This window comes from Mobula hypostoma, chromosome 10, assembly GCF_963921235.1.
Source record: "Mobula hypostoma chromosome 10, sMobHyp1.1, whole genome shotgun sequence".
Lineage (NCBI taxonomy): Eukaryota > Metazoa > Chordata > Chondrichthyes > Myliobatiformes > Myliobatidae > Mobula > Mobula hypostoma.
In genome coordinates this window covers 61,854,546-61,875,017 of record NC_086106.1, presented here as the reverse complement: position 1 = coordinate 61,875,017, position 20,472 = coordinate 61,854,546, and the positions used below count along the sequence as shown (strand labels likewise).

At 41.6% G+C, this 20,472-nt stretch overlaps 1 protein-coding gene across 3 annotated transcripts in view; it reads right to left on the bottom strand.

Moving 5' to 3' along the window:
- LOC134352942 (chloride intracellular channel protein 2-like) overlaps positions 1 to 20,472 on the bottom strand; it is a 60,538-nt gene that overhangs the window by 4,471 nt on the left and 35,595 nt on the right. For all 3 annotated transcript variants that reach the window (XM_063060598.1, XM_063060596.1, XM_063060599.1), the window contains 3 exons: positions 18,206 to 18,331; positions 16,623 to 16,729; positions 14,026 to 14,207 (listed from right to left, as the gene is read on the bottom strand). In XM_063060598.1, the coding sequence (XP_062916668.1) occupies positions 14,026 to 14,207; positions 16,623 to 16,729; positions 18,206 to 18,331 (415 nt within the window). The remainder of the gene's footprint in view (positions 1 to 14,025; positions 14,208 to 16,622; positions 16,730 to 18,205; positions 18,332 to 20,472) is intronic.

The following is a 20,472-nucleotide window of genomic DNA, read 5'->3' as shown; positions in this document are numbered from 1 at the left end:
AGAACATAATGATTAAGATGATAACCATCATCAATTGTAGCTTTGCTTCCTCCCAGAAACAATTTTGAACTCAGATCATGTTTTGGATCCTGGATTGTTGCCTTCACTTCCTCTTGGACCTCCTGTAATGAGCAGAGTACTTCTTCTGGGAAACAGATTTTCAGAAAGATCCTGTAGATGTAATGCCGGCCATCCGTGTCAAAGGAATTTTGCAAGTTAACCGGGATTGTCGCTAAATATAATGATCAATCACACACACACACCCACCCCTGATGAAGTCTCTCAGCCCAAAACATTGACTCTTTATTTCTTTCCTTAAAGGCTGCCTGACCTTTTTTGTGTGTTACTCTGGATTTCTAGCATCTGCAGAATCTCTTGTGTTTATGATTGGAGTAATTAATTTTGTTTTGCAACAGAGAAGCTCCTGTGGCCACAAACAGGACTCCTGTATGGTTTGTTGCCTCCCAGGTGTAAGGGTCGGAGATGTCTCAGAGAGGCTGCAGGGCATTCTGAAAGGGGAGGGTGAGCAGCCAGCTGCCGTGGTGCATGTAGGTACTAACAATATAGGAAGAAAGCAAGATGTGGTCCTACAAGCTAAATTTAGGGAGCTAGGAGATAAATGAAAGAGTAGGACCTCAAAGGTAATCATCTCAGGATTACTGTCGATGCCATGTGCTAGCCAGAGTTGGAATAGCAGAATAGCTAGAATGAATATGTGGCTTCAGTGGTGGTGCAGGAGGGAGGGTTTCAGATTCTTGGGGCATTAGAACCGCTTCTGGGCTAAATGGGACCAGTACCGTCTGGACGGTCTACATCTGGGCAGGGCCAGGATCAATGTCCTTGGGAGATTGTTTGCTAGTGCTGTTGGGGAGGCTTTAAATCAATATACTTTATACTTTATTGTCGCCAAACTAGAATGTACAATCATCACAGCGATATTTGATTCTGCGCCTCCCGCTCCCTGGATTACAAATATTAAATATTAAAAATATTAAAAATAGTAAAAATAAATATTAAAAATTTAAATTATAAATCATAAATAGAAAATAGAAAAATGGAAAGTAAGGTAGTGCAAAAAAAATGTGAGGCAGGTCCGGATATTTGGAGGGTACAGCCCAGATCCGGGTCAGGATCCGTTCAGCAGTCTTATCACAGTTGGAAAGAAGTTGTTCCCAAATCTGGCCGTATGAGTCTTCAAGCTCCTGAGCCTTCTCCTGGAGGGAAGAGGGACGAAAAGTGTGTTGACTGGGTGGGGAGAGTCCTTGATTATCCTGGCAGCACTGCTCCGACAGCGTGCGGTGTAAAGTGATTCCAAGGACGGAAGATTGGTTTGTGTGATGTGCTGCGCCATGTTCACGATCTTCTGCAGCTTCTTTCGGTCTTGGACAGGACAATTTCCATACTAGGTTGTGATGCACCCTAGAAGAATGCTTTCTACGGTGCATCTATAAAAATTAGTGAGGGTTTTAGGGGACAGGCCAAATTTCTTTAGTTTTCTCAGCAAGTAAAGGCACTGGTGGGCCTTCTCGGCACTGAACTCTGCTTGGTTGGACCAAGTCAGGTCATTTGTGATATTGACCTCGAGGAACTTAAAGCTTTTGACCTGTTCCACTTGCGCACCACCGATGTAAATTGGATCGTGCGGTCCGCTACTCCTTCTGAAGTCAACAACCAATTCCTTCATCTTGCTGACGTTGAGGGATAGGTTATTGTCTTCACACCATGCCACCAGGTTCTTAATTTCCTCTCTGTACTCAAACTCATCATTACCCGAGATACGAGCTACAATTTGTTGTGTCATCAGCAAACTTATATATTGAGTTTGATGGAAACTTGGCTACACAATCATGGGTGTACAGTGAGTACAGCAGGGGGCTGAGTACACAGCCTTGTGGGGCACCGGTGCTCAGAGTGATTGTAGAGGAGAGCTTGTCCCCTATTTTAACAGCCTGGGTCCTGTCTGTGAGGAAGTTGAAGATCCAGCTGCAGATCTGAGTGCTAAGGCCCAGGTTCCGGAGTTTAGGAATCAGTTTATTTGAAATGATGGTATTAAAGGCAGAGCTGTAGTCAATGAAAAGGAGCCTTATGTATGCGTCTTTATTCTCCAGATGTTCTAAGGAGGAATGTAGGGGCAGAGAGCTGGCATCTGCCATTGACCTGTTGCTCCAGTAGGGGAATTGCAAAGCATCGAGGTTGACCGGTAGGCTGTGGTTGATGTGTGCCATAACCAATCTCTCGAAGTACTTCACAACAATTGATGTCAGAGCCACAGGTCGATAGTCATTCAGGCATGCCACCTTGCTCTTCTTCGGCACTGGGATTATTGTTGCCTTCGTAAAACACGAGGGGATCTTAGACTGAAGCAAGGAGCACTTGAAGATGTCAGCAAACACTCCAGCTAGCTCGCTTGCTCAGGCCCAGAGAACCCATCCCGGGACGCCATCTAGGCCCGTCGCCTTCCTTGGATTTACCTTCAGGAAGGCCCTTCTAACGTCCTCCTCGGTGACGATGAATCTCGATGCCACCAGGTCCGGTTCATCCGGAGGGAGCGGGACGCTCCTCTTCTGTTCGAATCTTGCATAGAATACGTTAAGTTCGTCAGGAAGAGAAGTGCCACAGTTATTGATATTCCCAGCCTTTTCTTTGCACCTCGTGATCTCATTTAAACCCTGCCTTAGTCTACTGGCATCCCTCTGGTTAGCCTGGGCTTCCAATTTGGCTTGATATTGCCTCTTGGCATCCTTAATGGCTTTCTGGAGTTCACGCCTGGATTCCATGTAGCGACTGGTATCCCTGGACCTAAAAACTGCAGTTCTAGACTTTAAAAGGGACTTGACCTCATAATTCATCCAAGGTTTCCGGTGAGGGAATACCCGGATCGTCTTGCGAGACACACAGTCCTCCGTGCACTTCCAGATAAAGTCTGTGACAGCTGAGGCATACTCATCGAGTTTAGCTGCCATGTCCTTGAATACTAACCAGTCCACCGATTCAAAGCAGTCACGGAGGACCTCATCCGTTTCCTCTGTCCAACGCAACACTACTTTTGACACTGTGACCTCCCGCTTCAGTTTCTGTTTGTAAGCCGGGAGGAGGAGTACGGCCTGATTCTCCGATTTTCCGAAGTGAGGTCATGGGACGGAACGGTAGGCATCCTTGACTGCTGTGTAGCAGTGGTCAAGTATATTCGGGCCTCTAGTGGGGCAGGAGACATGTTGGTATAACTTTGGCAGCGCCTTTCTGAGGTTGGCCTGGTTAAAGTCCCCGGCTGTAATAAGCAAAACCTCCAGATACCTGGTCTCAAGTTCACTGATGTTGGCATACATTATGTTCAGAGCACACTCAACGTCCGCCTGGGGGGGGAATGTAAACCATTGTCAGTATGACCGAGGTGAATTCCCATGGTAAATAGTAGGGACGACACTTCACTGACAGGTGTTCCAGGTCCGGGCTGCAGGAGCTTGTCAGTGCCACTGTGTCCGAGCACCATGTAGTGTTGATCAGTAGGCAGACACCACGTCCCCTCGTCTTGCCCGATGACGCCTTGTGGTCCATCCGATGGATCGAAAATTCCTCCGGTCGGATGGCACAGTCGGGCGTGGCAGAAGAGAGCCAGGTCTCGGTGAAACAGAATACACAGCAGTTCTGCATCTCCCTGCAGTAGGTGAGTCTCCCTTTAAGATCATCCACCTTGTTCTCTATGGCTTGCACATTCGCTAGTAGGATGGTGGGCATAGGGACCCTGAAGCCCCTCAGCTTCAATCTGACCAGCAGCCCTGCTCTTTTCCCACGCTTCTTGGGTAAGTAGTGCATCTTTCCAGGTTTCCATCGATGCAGTGTGTTGTTGGCAACTCTGAGGTTGGTGGACGCATCCCGCAGGGATCGATCGGCGGATTGCATCATCGTGCGCTCCGGGTGGGGCCGAGTAATGGGGGAGGCTCCGCTGCCACTTCCAGCTGCCGGGGGCCCGGGCTCTCGATTGGGTCAGGCCCCAAAGCCGACACTTAATCCTAGATGGCCATGCTCCTTGCTGAAACAAGTCCTCAAGCCGAGTCATGGTTGCGGAGGCCTCCGCTCCAGCCGAGCCTCAGGCTCAATTTCCGAGGTCGGTGGCGGAGGCCTCACTTCCGGCAGCTGTGGATGGCCACCAACGGGGCTTTACAGTGGTCGCTCCGGGGAAGTGTCTGGGGCACCTTGAGGTCTCCACCGTCACTTCTGTGTGGTCGTCTGCTCCGGAGAGGTGCTGGTCAGAATGGGCCGTGTCTCCAAGCGCTCTGGCACGGTAGCAGACCGCGGGTCTCTGGGAACGTGGTGGGCCTCGCTGGTCGAGTCCAGGTGCGGTCCAGAGTTTAAGAAGCAATTCTGGCGCGGTGACCTCCAGCTGGGTCAGTAGCTTCACCAGGGTGTTATTGATCTTGATCTTGCTAGATTGGAGGTTTAAAAGAGTTTCTTGGGTATAGGATCGCGGAGAGGGCAGTTTGCTTGGGAGAGCACACGCAAAGTCACCAGTTACCGGCGCCATCTTTCTTTCTTAATATGGCAGGGGAATGGGAACCCACACAAAAAAGAGGGAAGTGATGCAGAGGCCAAAGCTAGAGTTAGTGAAGAAAAAAGTAAGAGTGGAGTGCATAAAAGTAAAAAACAAAAATCTCATAGGTCACTAGATTCTAAGAGGACAATGAGTACAAGGGCGCTTTATCTAAATGCCTGTAGTATTGGAAACAAGGTTAATGAAATTGTGGCACAGATCAGTATCAAGGCATATGATTTAGTGGCCATTACAGAAACCTGGTTACAAGGTGGAGATGACTGGGAATTAAATATCCGAGGGTATCAGGTAATACGGAAAGATAGGCAGGAAGGCAGAGGTGGGGTGGTGCTCTTGATTAGGATGAGATCAGGGCAATTGTGAGAGACGATATAAAATCTGCGGAGCAGAATGTTGAGTCCATCTGGGTAGAGATTAAGAATAGTAAAGGGGAAAAAAAATCACTGGTGGGTGTTGTCTATAGGCCGCCTAATAAAAATATTGCAGAGGCAGAGGCGATTAACAAAGAAATAACTGAGGCTTGTAAGAATGGAACGGCAGTTGTCATGGGAGATCTTAAGTTCCACATAGCTTGGGTGAATCAGGTTGATCGAGGAAGTCTTGAGGAGGTCTTCATAGAATGCATCCGTGATAGCTTTCTTGAGCAGCATGTTAGTGAACTTACAAGGGAAAATAACATCTTAGATCTAGTCCTGTGCAATGAGACAGGTAAGATTAACGATCTTCTAGTCAGGGATCCTCTTGAAAAGAGTGATCATGGTATGATTGAATTTTGCATACAGATGGAGAACTAGTGTATTATGCTTGAACAAGGGAGACTACAAGGGGATGAGAGAGGAGTTGGCTAACGTGGATTGGGAGTACAGGCTATTTGGTAGGACAGTTGAGGAACAGTGGAATACTTTCAAAGAGATTTTTCACAGTGCTCAATAAAAGTATATTCCAGTCAAAAGTAAGGACAGTAAGTGTGGGGAGAGCCAGCCTTGGATAACTAAGGAAATAAAAAATAGTATCAAATTAAAAGCTCGTGTACAAAGACGCAAAGAGTAGTGGGATACTGGAGGATTGGGAAAACTTTAAAAAGCAGCAGAGGACAACTAAACAAGAAACAAGGAAAGGGTAGAGATGAAAGTAAATTAGCACAAAATATAAAAACAGATAGCAAAAGCGGAAGAGGGTGGCTAAAGTCAACGTAGGTCCCCGTAGGTCCCTTGGAAGACGAGAAGGGGAAATTGATATTGGATGATAAGGAAATGGCTAAGGCATTGAATAACTATTTTGTGTCGGTCTTCGCGGTAGAGGACGCGGTAAAGGAAAAAAGTTTTTAAAGTGTTCCGGAGACTTAAAGCACAAATTTTATTTTTACAAGAGACCCATGTACGGAGGGGGGACAGACTACGTTTTTTCAAATTCTGGAAGGGACAACAATTTCATTCGAACTCCAATGCTAAGATTCGAGGCGTCTCTATTTTTATAGATTCCTCAGTTACTTTTATACAACAGGATATTATCTCTGATCCGAATGGTAGATTTTTATTGGTTAGTGGTTTACTATTTAATAAAAAAGTAGTTTTGGTTAATGTTTATGCTCCTAATATGGATTGTCCGGAATTTTATAAATCATTGTTTGATCAGCTTCCGAATTTGAACGAGTTTTCATTGATCTGGGGCGGAGATCTTAATACCTGTTTGTCTCCAGCTTTGGACCGTTCGGCTCCTTTACGGACTTTACCTAATAAATCTGCAAATTTGATTAATTTTTTCCTTTCTGATTCTGGGTCGACGGACATTTGGCGTTTTCTGCATCCTCAGGAAAAAGATTTTTCCTTCTTTTCACATGTTCATCATTCTTATTCAAGAATTGATTATTTTTTCATTGATTCTCGTCTTATTCCTTCAGTGATTAAATGTGATTATGATTCTATAACCATTTCGGATCATGCTCCACTTAAGCTTTCTATTAAAATTATGGCCAATATACCAAATAATAGACAATTGCGTTTTAATTCGCTGTTGCTTCAGGACTCGGACTTTGTTAATTTTATGAATGAACAGATTGAGCTTTTTTTTACAATTAACCATACAGAAGATATTTCGGTTAACACTCTTTGGGACACTTTTAAAGCCTATATTCGGGGTCAGATTATTTCGTATTCTGCTGCTTTGAGGAAGAAACAGAAGCAGGAGGAGATGGCAATTGTGGACAAGATTAAAGAAATTGATAAGAAATATGTTATGGCTCCTTCTGAGGAGTTATACAAACAAAGAACTGAACTTCAAATGGAACACAGTTTACTACTCTCGTCCTCGATTGTAAACCAATTAAAGAAAACAAGAAGTGACTTTTATGTTCACAGTGACAAAATTGGCAAGCTGCTGGCTAATCAATTGAAATCTACTTATGTTAAATCTCAAATCAATCAGATTTATAACCAAAATGATCGATTGATACTGGATCATGTGGGGATTAATCAAACCTTTTGTGATTTTTATTCTTCTTTATATCAATCAGAGTCTCCTCGAGATTCTAAATATATGAATGATTTTTTAGATAAGTTAGACTTCCCTCAGATTTCACAGGATATGTCTTTTTTATTAGATACTTCCATTACAATGGATGAGATTAAGAATGTTATTTTTTCTATGAATCTGGGGAAAGCTCCTGGCCCTGATGGGTTTACCGTTGAATTTTATAAATGTTTTGCTTCTTTATTGATTCCTTGGCTCTGTAGGGTTTTTGAGGCTTCTTTGAAACTTGGTAAACTTCCTGAATCTTTTAATAGAGCATCAATTTCTCTAATACTAAAGAAGGATAAAGACCCTGCTCAATGTGCATCTTATAGACCAATATCTTTATTAAATGTTGATTCTAAAGTTTTTTCTAAGTTATTAGCAAATAGACTAGAAAAAGTACTTCCTTCTATTATTTCGGAAGACCAAACGGGTTTTATTAAAGGTCGTTACTCTTTTTATAATATTCGTACATTGTTAAATATCGTTTATACTCCCTCACAAAATGTTCCTGAGTGTGTTATTTCTTTAGATGCCGAGAAAGCTTTTGATAGAGTAGAATGGCCTTATTTATTTAAGGTGCTTGAAATGTTTAATTTTAGCTTGAAATTTATATCCTGGATTAAACTGTTATATCATTCCCCTGTAGCCTCGGTTCGTACTAACTCTTTAAACTCACCTTTTTTTCCTCTCTTTCGTGGTACTTGACAAGGCTGTCCTCTTAGTCCCCTATTATTTGATATTGCATTAGAACCTCTTGCAATTGCTATTCGAGAATCTTCAAATATTACTGGGATAACTCGGGGATTAAAGTCCCATAAATTATCACTCTATGCTGATGATTTACTTTTATATATTTCTAATCCTGAGAAATCCATTCCTGCTGTTTTAGAGTTATTAGCACAGTTTGGTCTTTTCTCAGGTTATAAATTAAATCTTAGTAAGAGTGAACTTTTTCCGATTAATAAACATCTTCCCTTATATTATAAATTTCCATTTAAATTGATTAATAATTATTTTTCATATCTTGGGATTAAAATTACTTGTAAATACAAAGATTTATTTAAGACTAACTTTTTACCATTAATAGACCATATTACTCAACTTTCATCTAAATGGTTTCCCTTATATTTAACTTTGATTGGTCGTATTAATGCAGTTAAGATGTTCTTTTTGCCAAAATTTTTATATGTGTTTCAGGCATTACCAATTTTCGTTCCAAAATCTTTCTTTGATAAAGTTGACTCTAAAATTTCTTCATTTATTTGGCAGAATAAGAATCCGAGACTGGGTAAAATACATTTACAGAAAGCTAAGAGAGATGGAGGTTTAGCATTACCTAACTTTAGATTCTACTATTGGGCTATTAATATTCGACATATGAAATTTTGGTTACTTGACCAGGACATACTATCTATTCCTAAATGGGTAGCATTGGAATTACAATCTGTTCAGGGTTATACACTTGGTTCTATTTTAGGCTCCTCTCTCCCTTTTGATTCGAAACGTCTTAAGCAGGTCTCTAACCCGTAGTTAAATATGCTTTGCGCATTTGGTTTCAATTCAGAAAATTTTTTGGTCTTAATCAATTCGGGTTAGCGATTCCTATTTTAGGTAACATATTTTTTCCTCCCTCTTTTACGGATCGCGCTTTTCAAACTTGGAAGACTAAGGGCATTTTACGGTTTTTGGATTTATTTTTAGATGGTTCCCTTATGTCTTTTGAACAATTATCTAATAAATATAACTTATCAAGAATACATTTTTTTAGATATTTACAAGTTAGAAATTTCCTAAGTACTATACTTTCTTCCTTTCCAATGCTTCCTCCTACATATATTTTAGATTCGATAATTAACCTCAATCCATGTCAGAAAGGTGCATCGGCTATGATTTATAATATTATTATGAAACTTAGGAAAGCTCCATTTGATAAGATTAGGGTAGATTGGGAACAGGAATTGGGGCTTACCATTTCTGTGGATGATTGGGGGCAGATTTTACAATTAGTTAATACTTCCTCTATTTGTGCTAAACATTCCCTAATTCAATTTAAAGTGGTTCATACAGCACATATGTCCAAAGATAAGTTAGCGCGTTTTTACTCGCATATTAATCCTTTCTGTGATAGATGTTCGGGGCAGATAGCCTCTTTAACTCATATGTTTTGGTCTTGCCCTACTTTGGAAACTTTTTGGAGAGATATTTTTAATATTATTTCTAAGGTATTAAATATAGATATCTCTCCTCACCCTATTACTGCTATCTTTGGACTACCTAAAATTTCTAGTAATCTTTCCCCTTCAGCCCGTAGAATGATTGCATTTCTTACTTTAATGGCGAAAAGATGTATTTTACAACATTGGAAAGAGCTTAATGCTCCAACTACCTTTTTTTGGTTTTCTCAGACGATTTTATGTTTGAATTTGGAGAAAATTAGAAGTAACCTTTATGATTCTTCATTTAAATTTGAACAGATTTGGGGACCTTTTATTCGATATTTTCATTTAATGTAATATTTACCCTTCTTGTTTTTTTTTCACTGTTTTTAATGGAGGTCGGGATTGAGGACGTGATTTTAAGTTTAACTCTGTTTGGTTTCAAGTTAGCCCATTGCTTTGCCTTGCTTCTAGTTAGTTGCACGGTGGGTTTTTTTGGGGGTTTTTTTTTTTCTTTTTTTTTCCATTGATATATATAAAATTTAGTATACTATTATGTTATCTTGGTTTCTTATGTTTAAATTACATTGTTTGTAGTATTTTTTTTTGGTATTGATATCTTTTGGAATTTTATTATACTTTAACATTGTATTAATGTTTATATGGCTTACCTTTTTTGTATACTTACTCAATAAAAAGATTTAAAAAGAAAGGAAGACGAGAAGGGGAAATTGATATTGGATGATAAGGAAATGGCTAAGGCATTGAATAACTATTTTGTGTCGGTCTTCGCGGTAGAGGACATGTCTAATATGCCAAAGAAGGATGTTATGGACGAAGTGGGGGGTGAGGACCCCTATAAAATCACTGTTACTAAAGAGATAGTGATGAGAAAACTAGAGGGCCCGAAGATAGGTAAGTCCCCTGGTCCTGATGAGATGCATCCCAGGGTGCTGAAAGAATTGGCGGAAGTTATAGTTGACGTGTTGGTAAACATTTATCAAAACTCTCTAGACTCTGGGCGGGTACTGACAGATTGGAAGACAGCAAATGTCACACCAATTTTTTAAAAAGGATTAGGCAAAAGATGGGCAACTATAGGCCAGTTAGCTTAACAACAGTAGTCGGGAAAATGCTTGAAGCTGTCATTAAGGAAGAAATAGCGAAACATTTAGAAAGGAGATCCATTAGACAGACGCAAAATGGATTCAGAAAGGACAGGTCCTGTTTGACAAACTTACTGGAGTTTTTTGAGGACATAATGAGTGCAGTGGATAGAGTGGAACAGGTGGATGTTGTCTACTTGGATTTCCAGAAGGCGTTCGATAAGGTGATGCAGAAGAGACTTAAAAATAATATATGGATGTTTGGAGTCGGCGGAAGTGTATTGGCATGGATAGTGGATTGGTTAACCAATAGAAGGCAGAGAGTTGGCATAAATGGGTGTTTCTCCGGTTGGCAGTCAGTGGTGAGTGGGGTGCCGCAGGGATCGGTGCTGAGCCCACAGCTGTTTACTATTTACATCAATGATTTGGAGGAGGGGACTGAGTGTAGCGTGGCAAAATTTGCTGATGACATTAAACTGAGTGGAAAAGCAAATTGTACAGAGGATGTGGAGAGTCTGCAGAGGGATATAGATAGGCTAAGTGAGTGGGCCAAGGTCTGGCCGATGGAATACAACATCGGTAAATGTGAGATCATCCACTTTGGAAGCAATAATAGAAGAGCAGATTATTATTTAAATGTTGAAAGATTGCAGCATGCTGTTGTGCAGAGAGACTTGGGAGTGCTTGTTCATGAATCACAAAAAGTTGGCTTGCAGGTACAACAGGTTATTAAGAAAGCAACGGAATGTAATCCTTCATTGCTAGAGGGATTGAATTCAAGAGCAGGGAGGTATACAGGGTACTGCTGAGGCCGCACCTGGAGTACTGTGTGGTCTCTTTACTTGAGGAAGGATATACTGGTTTTGGAGGCAGTGCAGAGGAGGTTCACCAGGTTGATTCCAGAGATGAAGGGGTTAACCTATGAGGAGTATAGTCGCTTGGGACTATACTCTCTGGAATTCAGAAGAATTAGAGGTGATCTTACAGAAACATACAAAATTTTGAAAGGGATAGATAAGATAGAAGCAGGAAAGCTGTTTCCATTGGTAGGTGAGACTAGAACTAGGGGACATTGCCTCAAGATTCAGGGGAGAAGATTTAGGACGGAGATGAGGAGAAACTGTTTTTCCCAGAGAGTGGTGAATCTGTGGAATTCTCTGCCCAGGGAAGCAGCTGAGGCTTTCTCACCCGTGGCCCCTCGTAACTGTTTGCATGTGACAGCGGCCACACCCCGGGCAACGGCTTCGACAAGCCGGCTAAACCAGGTGAGGGTAGCCGATGGGTCTCAAACCCTCGGTGAGATAGGGAGTTGTCTATCCCAGCATGTGAAGACAGACTCTGGCGAATTGAGTGGACGAGACCAATGGAAGGTCCAACGGTCAAGAGGCGGTCTCTGCAAGCGTCATGGAACGTGTAGAGCAGGACAAGACACAGAAGACGTCCTGGTCATCCACTGCACCTAGTCCCATCTCCAGCCGTCTTGACTCTGTCTTGCCACTGGATCCAGATGGGAATTGGGAAGAGAGAGTGAGGCTGACGCTGCGCAACTCTCCCTCACTTAAATCCAAGTCACGTGCTAGTCTCAACACCATCATTATGGTGTCGAGGTCCTCATCGACGTCACGATGGATGAACAACACAAATATATTTAAGATATAGTTAGATAGGTTTTTACCTGGTAAGGGAATTAAGGCTTATGGGGGAAAGGCAGGTGGATGGAGCTGAGTTTACGGACAGATCAGCCACAATCTTATTGAATGGCGGGGCAGGCTCGATGGGCCGGATGGCCTATTCCTGCTCCTATTTCTTATGCTCTATGTTCTTACGTTAAGGCTGAGGTGTCTAAAATTATCAATGTCGGATAAGGTGAAAAGGAGAGATTTATTAACCTTAGCTGAGAGATCAAAAATTGGGGGATATAGGATGAATCGTAGGATTATAAGTAATTGGATTGGAGGGGAAAGTTAATTTTTGTTTTATTTGGACTAGGTAGGGGTCTGGATCTCACTCCGAAAAGGGCAGTGGAAGCAAAATTTAAATCCCTATATTTTAAAACAATTGCTGCAGATCAAATTGTGTAGCTCTGCTTTTAGCTGGCACAAATATGATAGACCAAATATCTGCCGGCATCATAACTTTTCAGTGAAACCAACAACAGTTGGAGTCTGTTTATGACTTCTTTTTTACCATGCGGCGAGTGTGATGTGAAAGAAGGTCATGGAGCAACCTGCTTTCAATCCGCACTGGCTTTCCGATAGGTTCCTTCGGTAAGGAATTCTGGCCTCTTCAAGAAGACCTTATGACCATGCTTGCTGTCACACTGAGCAGTCAATCCTCAGCATTTGTTGCAGGTAATGGCAGTGGAGAAGATGGCAGCACGACGCAGCGCGCAGCGGCCACTCCAGTGACGAATATCTGTTATCTGTCAAGTAGGGTGCCATGCACAATCCTGATTTGATGGAGACAGATGCGAGAGAACGGAGGAACATCTGGTGAAACTTCTGAAATGCCTGCTTCACTGCCGCTGCTACTGTGTGATCCAGAATCTCCAGAGGGGAAGGCCCCAATCCTCGGCTCTGCTTGTTGCTTGGCAGCCGGGGCGGGGTCGAAGTGTTCGGCAGAAATGGTGCTTGGTGCTCAGCGTCGGAGGGCTGGTCGGAGGCTCGAAGTTTTCGGACGGACTCAGAGTCGGCTGCGGTCGGGTGCTTCCAATGGTGCTGCATCGGCAAGTCTGTGGCGCTGGAGGTTCGTGGCAGGGAGAGTTCCTCCATTCTACCATCTGCATGAGATGATGAGTCTATCGGGACTTTGAGAGATTTTCTACCATGCCCATGGACTGCTCTTTATCAAATTACAGAATTGCTTTGCACTGTTGTAACTATATGTTATAATTATGTGTTTTTTGTCAGTTTTAGTCTTAGTCTGTCCTGTGTTTCTGTGATATCATACTGGAGGAACATTATATTATTTCTTAATGCATGTATTTCTAAATGACAATAAACAAGGACTGAGTGTCCTCATAATCTAATCTAATCGCATTGTGTGGTGCCTTAGGATGTTCATCTTTTGTTCTTAATTTGGAAATACGTTTCAATTTTGTCCAGAGCTGCAAAATCTGACTGAACATTTGCAATTATTAAACACTAACTGATGTTGTTGAGAGGGGCTTGTGGTTTGAAAACTGTTAATATATCTTCAGTTACAGCTATGAAGAAAATGATGGAGCATGTTTTTATGCAACACACATAAAATGCTGGTGGAACGCAGCAGGCCAGGCAGCATCAATAGGAAGAAGTACAGTCGACATTTCAGGCCGAGACCCTTCGACAGCTGACCCATGACAGTGCCTGTAGGATGAGTAGCTGGATGTCTGTAGTGTGAAGCTGCTTCCACGTTTTTTCTTTCTTCAGCACAGTGAGTCCAGATAGAGTTTAACCCATAAATGCTTTATTGGACAATCTCGGATAAATACAGGAATGAAAATTTTGTAAACAGATAGAATAATGACTTTTAGCTTTTGAAGAAATTTAACAAATTAAATACCTTTGACAGGCTCCTTGAAAACATTGATTCTTAAACTATGCAAGTGGGTATTTGTATTATGCAATAAATTGAGTCTATTGTATTCTGTAATTCCATTTGTACATTAAAGAGAAAAAACCCTCATTACTTCATTCAAGAATGATATTTGAAATGTTACCTTGATAATATGAAGCTTAGGTAGCAGGTTGCAGTCGGCCAGTGTGAGCTCATTTCCATCGAGGTATTTTCTTTTGGAGACAAGAACTGTCTCTGTGCTGTTGGCATCAATTTCATCAGGAAGAGGTTCTTTCAGGTAGATGTCCAATCTTTTCAGCTCCTTCAGCAAAGCAGTTTCAAATTCTACAGTGAGCCAAGGATGAGAGTTAGCTATGTGAGGGTATGCTGTAAAAACTGCTTTACTTATCCAAGTCAGGGCATGTTAATAATGGATTGGGCAGTAGTAGGTGGGCGATGGTTCTGCGGGAAATAGCCACTGCTGTTCAATGTAACTTCCACTTCTGTGTCTGGGCACTACAATAGAGTAATAAGGAACATGCTTGATGTTTGCTGCTGACACATTAGACCTCCTGTGCCCCATGGTAGTTTGAAAATGAATAGAGTTGAGAGATTAGAAAAAAGTCATAGTCATAGATGGCTGATGAATCAGTGACAACCCCAATCAGTTGAACACGGTTGTGGACTTGCTTTAAAGTGTCATTTTAGCTGCTTCTTTTTTTATTTTGCGACATATTTATTCTTTTAAGTAACAGTGGTGTAATATGATTTTAACTAAAATCATTTATTTTTAAAAATTATTTTCAAACTTATTCCATTTCAGCTTTCTAAATGTTTCAAAATACCAGATGAATTGAGGTCAGTGAAGGATATTTTGATCCCAGTGTGTTGTCAAAATCTCTCAGGGTGTTGCTGTTTCTGGGGCTTCAGGCTGTGGCCTGGTAGCTGCTCGCATTCTGCCTTGCCTTGTGAGAGGGCGCAGGACAATGACCTTGGCACAGATCGTTGTAGGGAATGTTGCTATTCATTGTTTACATAAATAATTCAGATGCAAATGTGCAAAGCTTGATCAAAAAGTATACAGATGATGTGGAATTAGGAGGTGGTGTTGATAATGAAGAAGGTTATCGTAGATTACGGTGGGATCTTGATCAGTTGGGGAAGTGGGCCAGGGGGTGGAGGTGGATTTCAATGCAGATAGCGATGTATTTTAGAAAGTCAAAACAATGTAGGACTTATACCGGAATAGTAGGGCACTTGGCAGTATAATGGAACAGAGCGACCCAGTAAAACAAGTCTCCAGCTCATTGAAAGTGGCAATATAGTAGAGAAGGTGGTGAAACGAGTGCTTAGCATACTGGCCTTCATCAGCCTGAGTTGTGGGGAGAGGCCAGCCATGTTAGAACACCAAGTATAGAAGCTGGAACAATATGTAGACTGCACTTGGAGTACTGTGTACAGTATTAGTCTCCTTATTATAGAAAAGCATAGTTACACCAGAAAGAGTGTGAGAAGAATTCCGAGTATGTTGACAGGACTAGAAGGTCTGAGTTATAGGGAGAAGTTGGCCATGTTAGGTCTTTATTCCCTGGAATGTAGGAGATTGAGGGGTGACCTTATAGAAGTGTTTAAAATGATGAGAGACATAAATAAGGGAGATGGTAATAGTCATTTCCCCAAGATATACGACTGAAACTTGGAGACAATAATTTACTATGAGAGGGGAAAGATTTAAAAGGGCACTGAGGGACAACTTTTCATTCAGAAGGTGGTAAGTTTATGGAATATGCTGCCAGAAGAGGTGTTTGAGGCAGATACTGTAGTATCATTAAAGAAGCACATGGAAAGGTACATGGAGGTGTGGGGTTTGGAGGGATATGGGCTGAATGTAAGACATTGCAACTGGCCAAGTCGCCACTGTAGTCAGCATGGGTACGTGTGCCATATTGCTCTATGACTCTATAGCAACCCATCCTGTGGGTAGTGCAGCAAGCGGATGTAGTTATGGCAGCAGCACGATGGCCTAGTTGATGGACCTTATCCAATAAATGCAGGTGGGTGCAATATTGTGAGCCTGCAACAGATAGAACCAAGCTGGTTACAGTCTTCACCAAAGGTATTATCTTTCATTACCCCAATGGCTGCTTTCAAGTGTTTTCTTTATTCAGTTCTGCTGCTAATCTTTAGAGAGTTTGATTTTGATTAGAATTTTTTTTTATATAATGTATGTATGCACACTAAGGAAACTTCCCCCCATTGATTTCTTCCTCATAAGCAGTCTCTCAAGGCAGAATTGAATTAGCTGTCCCTGTTAAGCAATGGCCCACTGGGAGCAGAGTTGGACATGTTATGTTTTCTCTCCCAAGTGGTTGCGAATCTTTGGAGTTTGCTTCCTTAAAGAATAGATGAAATGGAGCTTTTCGATACTTTTCAGGCCAAGGTTGATGAAGAGGAGGCTGAAGGGTTCTAGTGCATTGAGAATAAGTGGGCATCTGGAATGGATGCTACAGTCGGATCAAACAAAATCTTATTGAACAGCAGAACAACTTCAAGGAGCTGTGGCCTACATCTATTCCTACTTTGATTATATGTTCCTTTAGCACTCAGCCTCAAAAATGTGATTAACAGGAAAATTTTAACTTTCTGTTTTCATAAGTTAAACTCTCAAGAGTTAATATACAGTATGTTGCACACAATCTGCAACTATTCCTCATGATCCAACTGAGTTTCAACTTAATTAATTGCACTAGTGAATCTTACTTTCATTGGCGACTTTACTTGTGTTCTTGATGTATGCTGAAAACTTGGCAAAGACATCACTGCCAGCATGATACGATTCTGGTTGACGTGGTGTGAGATGTGGGTAACTGATAGAAAACAATAGTTCATTGTTACTAACAATTCATCTTACATCAAAATTGGGATGATATATTTCAAAGATTCTGCACTTATTTGCAAAGTCTTTGTTATTTTGCTCAAACTTGCCACAGTTCCAAAATTATGTAATTCAATTGACAACATAAGTAGCCAAATGCTTTCTCGCCCATTAATCCAGAAAACAAATCCTTTTGACAAGTAATTTAGAAAAGTTGAAAACTCTTTTTTTTCTGGTTGCTCTAGAATTTAGCTCATATGGCAATTGATCATGAATGAAGAGATATTTGCTATCTCCCTGTAGTCGTAAATTGGTAGCTCAACCTGTCATTAGCAAAAGGGGATTTGCTAGAACTTCCTTCAGAACTGGACCAGTTTGGCTGAGGTTGAATGAGCAAATGGGTCAAGAAGACAACTGTATTCCTCACTGTTAACTTTGTTGGTGGATAATTGATACCTCACTCTACATTATTGAGGAATCTCATGCAACACCCTGACTGACTCAGTATGTTTATACAATAGAAAACAATGCAATGACATAAAGCTGATGCTTTTTCTAACTATCTATTACAGTTCAGCTAGCTCCATGTAAGACTGGAAGAGTCTTGCAGTTTGGATTTGAGGCTATGGTAGGGAACTCACCAGATACAAAGGTTAAAGGAAAATGGATGGCATTGTTCATCTCTACCTTTCTCATATCAATCAGGCCATTTTGGATAATAGTTTTGGCCAAAATTCCATGTAATCCAAGTTAATCCAAAGTCAAAAACATGGAAAGTAGGAAAAGTAAACTTGTAATTTCGGAAAATGGATAAGAAAATAGCTAGCTTAACACTGTCATAATTTCCAAATAATCAGATAGCATATCATCAGAATATCATATTATCATAATAGCTGTACTCCATTCACATTTTTATGCTTTATCTGATGAAACCTTGTGAAAGTCACAGAGGAATACAAAATAGAAACAAGCCCTTCAGCCTGCCAGGTCCAAATAATAGTTTAAATGAATTCTAAATTAATAAGCATCCGTTAGTCTCGTGAGACCATGGATTTGCGCCTTGGAAGGTTTCCAGGGCGCAGGCCTAGGCAAGGTTGTATGGAAGACTGGCAGTTGCCCATGCTGCAAGTCTCCCCTCTCCACGCCACCGTTGTCCAAGGGAAGGGCATTAGGACCCATACAGCTTGGCACCAGTGTTGTCGTAGAGCAATGTGTGATTAAGTGCCTTGCTCAAGGACACACACATTGCCTCAGCCAAGCCTCGAACTAGCAACCTTCAGATCATTAGACGAATGCCGTAACCACTTGGCCACGTGCCAAATGTGTTCTAAATTAATCCATTTCTTATCCCATATTCTAGTGATTCCCTAAACCACTACTGCTAGCAAATTTCAAGAGTATCTAACTGAGTTAAAGTATTATTATTATTATTTACAACTTTATTTATATTATATTCTATATTTTATACCTGGGTGGAGCCAACGTCTCTTCAAGAAACTCTTCAATCTTGATGAAATCAGTTTTTAATTCCCCATTGAAAATAAGAAATGGTGGATTGGTGCCTGGAGCTAGGTGAAGCAATTCTGCAGGTCTCCTATGAGAATTAGAACAGGTGTAAGTTGATTGAAATATGTGACTCCTGTAAGGAGTGGAGGTAAGAATGCAAAATACCTCAGATACGAACAAAAGTCCCTACTCACTGCTAATTGCCAGTGACAAATTTTATTCGATATTCTGAGATGCCAAGTTTCAAAATGCTGTGCTACATTGTACAACTTATACTCAATCCATGTGGTTCTAAATGTCGTATAAGCAAGAGAACTAACATTGAAGTTAATATTCAATGTTAGTTTCTCTCCTGAGGAGGCCAGAAGTGCTAAGCTACAGACACCCTTAAACTAATATGGTAACTTGAAACAGAAAAGTGGCAACAAAAGAAAGAGAAGCAGAGCCCATATGTCAGGTTAACCTTAAATTAACATTGTTAATCACAGGTTGTTCTAGCCTCCTGTGGGACAGCTCATTTTATATCAGCATCACTTCCTGTTTATAAAAAGTTTTTAATGTAATTTCTTGTTGATTTGACTTGAAGCCACACATTGGGAAGACATTCATCTCCATCCTCTTTATACGCCCTTGAAACAGCAATATCTTATCACAGGTTGAAAGTTCCGTTAAAAACCCTGAAGAAAACTTCTCTCTCAGCATAGTTCTGTACATAATCACTATAAGGGCAGTAGACTGAAAAGATAACTCATCTTCAAAGGCGTCACCCATGGACTGGAGACGCGTCTGAATGTCACAGGTGATAATGTCACCTTCCTACACAATCAATATTGATTACCAGGATCTGGAAATCAGGTGAGAATGTGGCTCATTGATCACGTCTTTGGAAAGCTTGAACAAAGCTTGAGCTCAGGAGGGATGATGGCACCTAACAGCTCTATTTCTACCTTTAATATCTTTATTTTTGCTTTTCAGGCTTCTTTTGAAGACCCTGACCTGGAGTTACACGCAGGCTTCGGTTCGTTGCGGGAATGGGCCTGTTCTCAGGGTTCCATGACTGGCCGCTATTCAACATGCCGAGGATTTGGCCTGAAAATCTTGATCATATTCGGCAGTTTAAGATCTCGGAGCTCTGGAGACGGGTGGATTGAGGATCGGTGTCACAGCAGGAGACTCATGTGTCATCAGGGAGGCCAGAAAATCTTTCGCTGTGGGCCCGAAGACCCAAGGTCTTTGCGACCTTCAGACACAGAGCTCAAAAAAAGCAATGAAACGGATTTTTAAGATCGTAAACCAGCGGGTTGTTGTTATGTCTTCCGCTCGTTGTGAAAATGGGGGACACCTCCCTCTCCCTTGCCAGGGTGGGAGAGAACCTGTGGATTGTCAAATTTCAGATGAAATGTGAAGCTTTTGGGGTAACTTTGGTCTGTGTCTTTGCCATTGCTTAGCACACGCTTGGGCTCGGTGATTGTACTGATGCGCGTTTATTTTTGCTGGTTGGGGGAGGGGGATCGTTACTCACTTCCGCTTACATGCGGGGCGGGGAGCTGGGGGGGGGTTGGGGTTCTCATGTTTAACTGTCATTCATTCTTTGGGGCATTTCTCTGTTTTTGTGGATGTTTCGCGAAGGAAAAGCATTTCAGGATGTATATTGTATACATTTCTCTGACATTAAACTTGACCTTTGAACGTTTCAACCACAATTTGCATAACAAAACCACAATTTGTTTAATTGCAGCAGAAGCTCACACTGAAGCAGCTAAATGAAAGCAGTGTATGCTAAGCACAAAGTTCAGATGCAAAATCGAGAAAGCATGTATAGAAATGGAGAAAGATTGATTAGACATGGAGACAGCAAGTGTAGAGGGTATGTTAACTGTGCTCAAGGAAGAGCATAAAGCTGAGGTCACCTCAGCAGAAGCAAAAGTGTATGAAGCAGCAGCTGCTGATTTAGACCACGATGAGCCTGTACCTGGAATCATTTATGCTTTGCCATCACAGCAGCCAAATCATCTTAGTAAAGAATATGTTCAAATGCTTTTTGGCTAGAAAAAAGTGCTCCAGCTTTGCATGGAGTAGCTGTCCACAGCAGGAGGCCGATATGCCTTTCACATAGGCCAGGTATTGACAATCAATGCCTACAGCAGCAAAGGCCACAGCACCCCCTTCTGGAGTTTCACCACAACAAAGACCTCAGACAAGAGTTGCTACTGATGCCAACCTCATGGA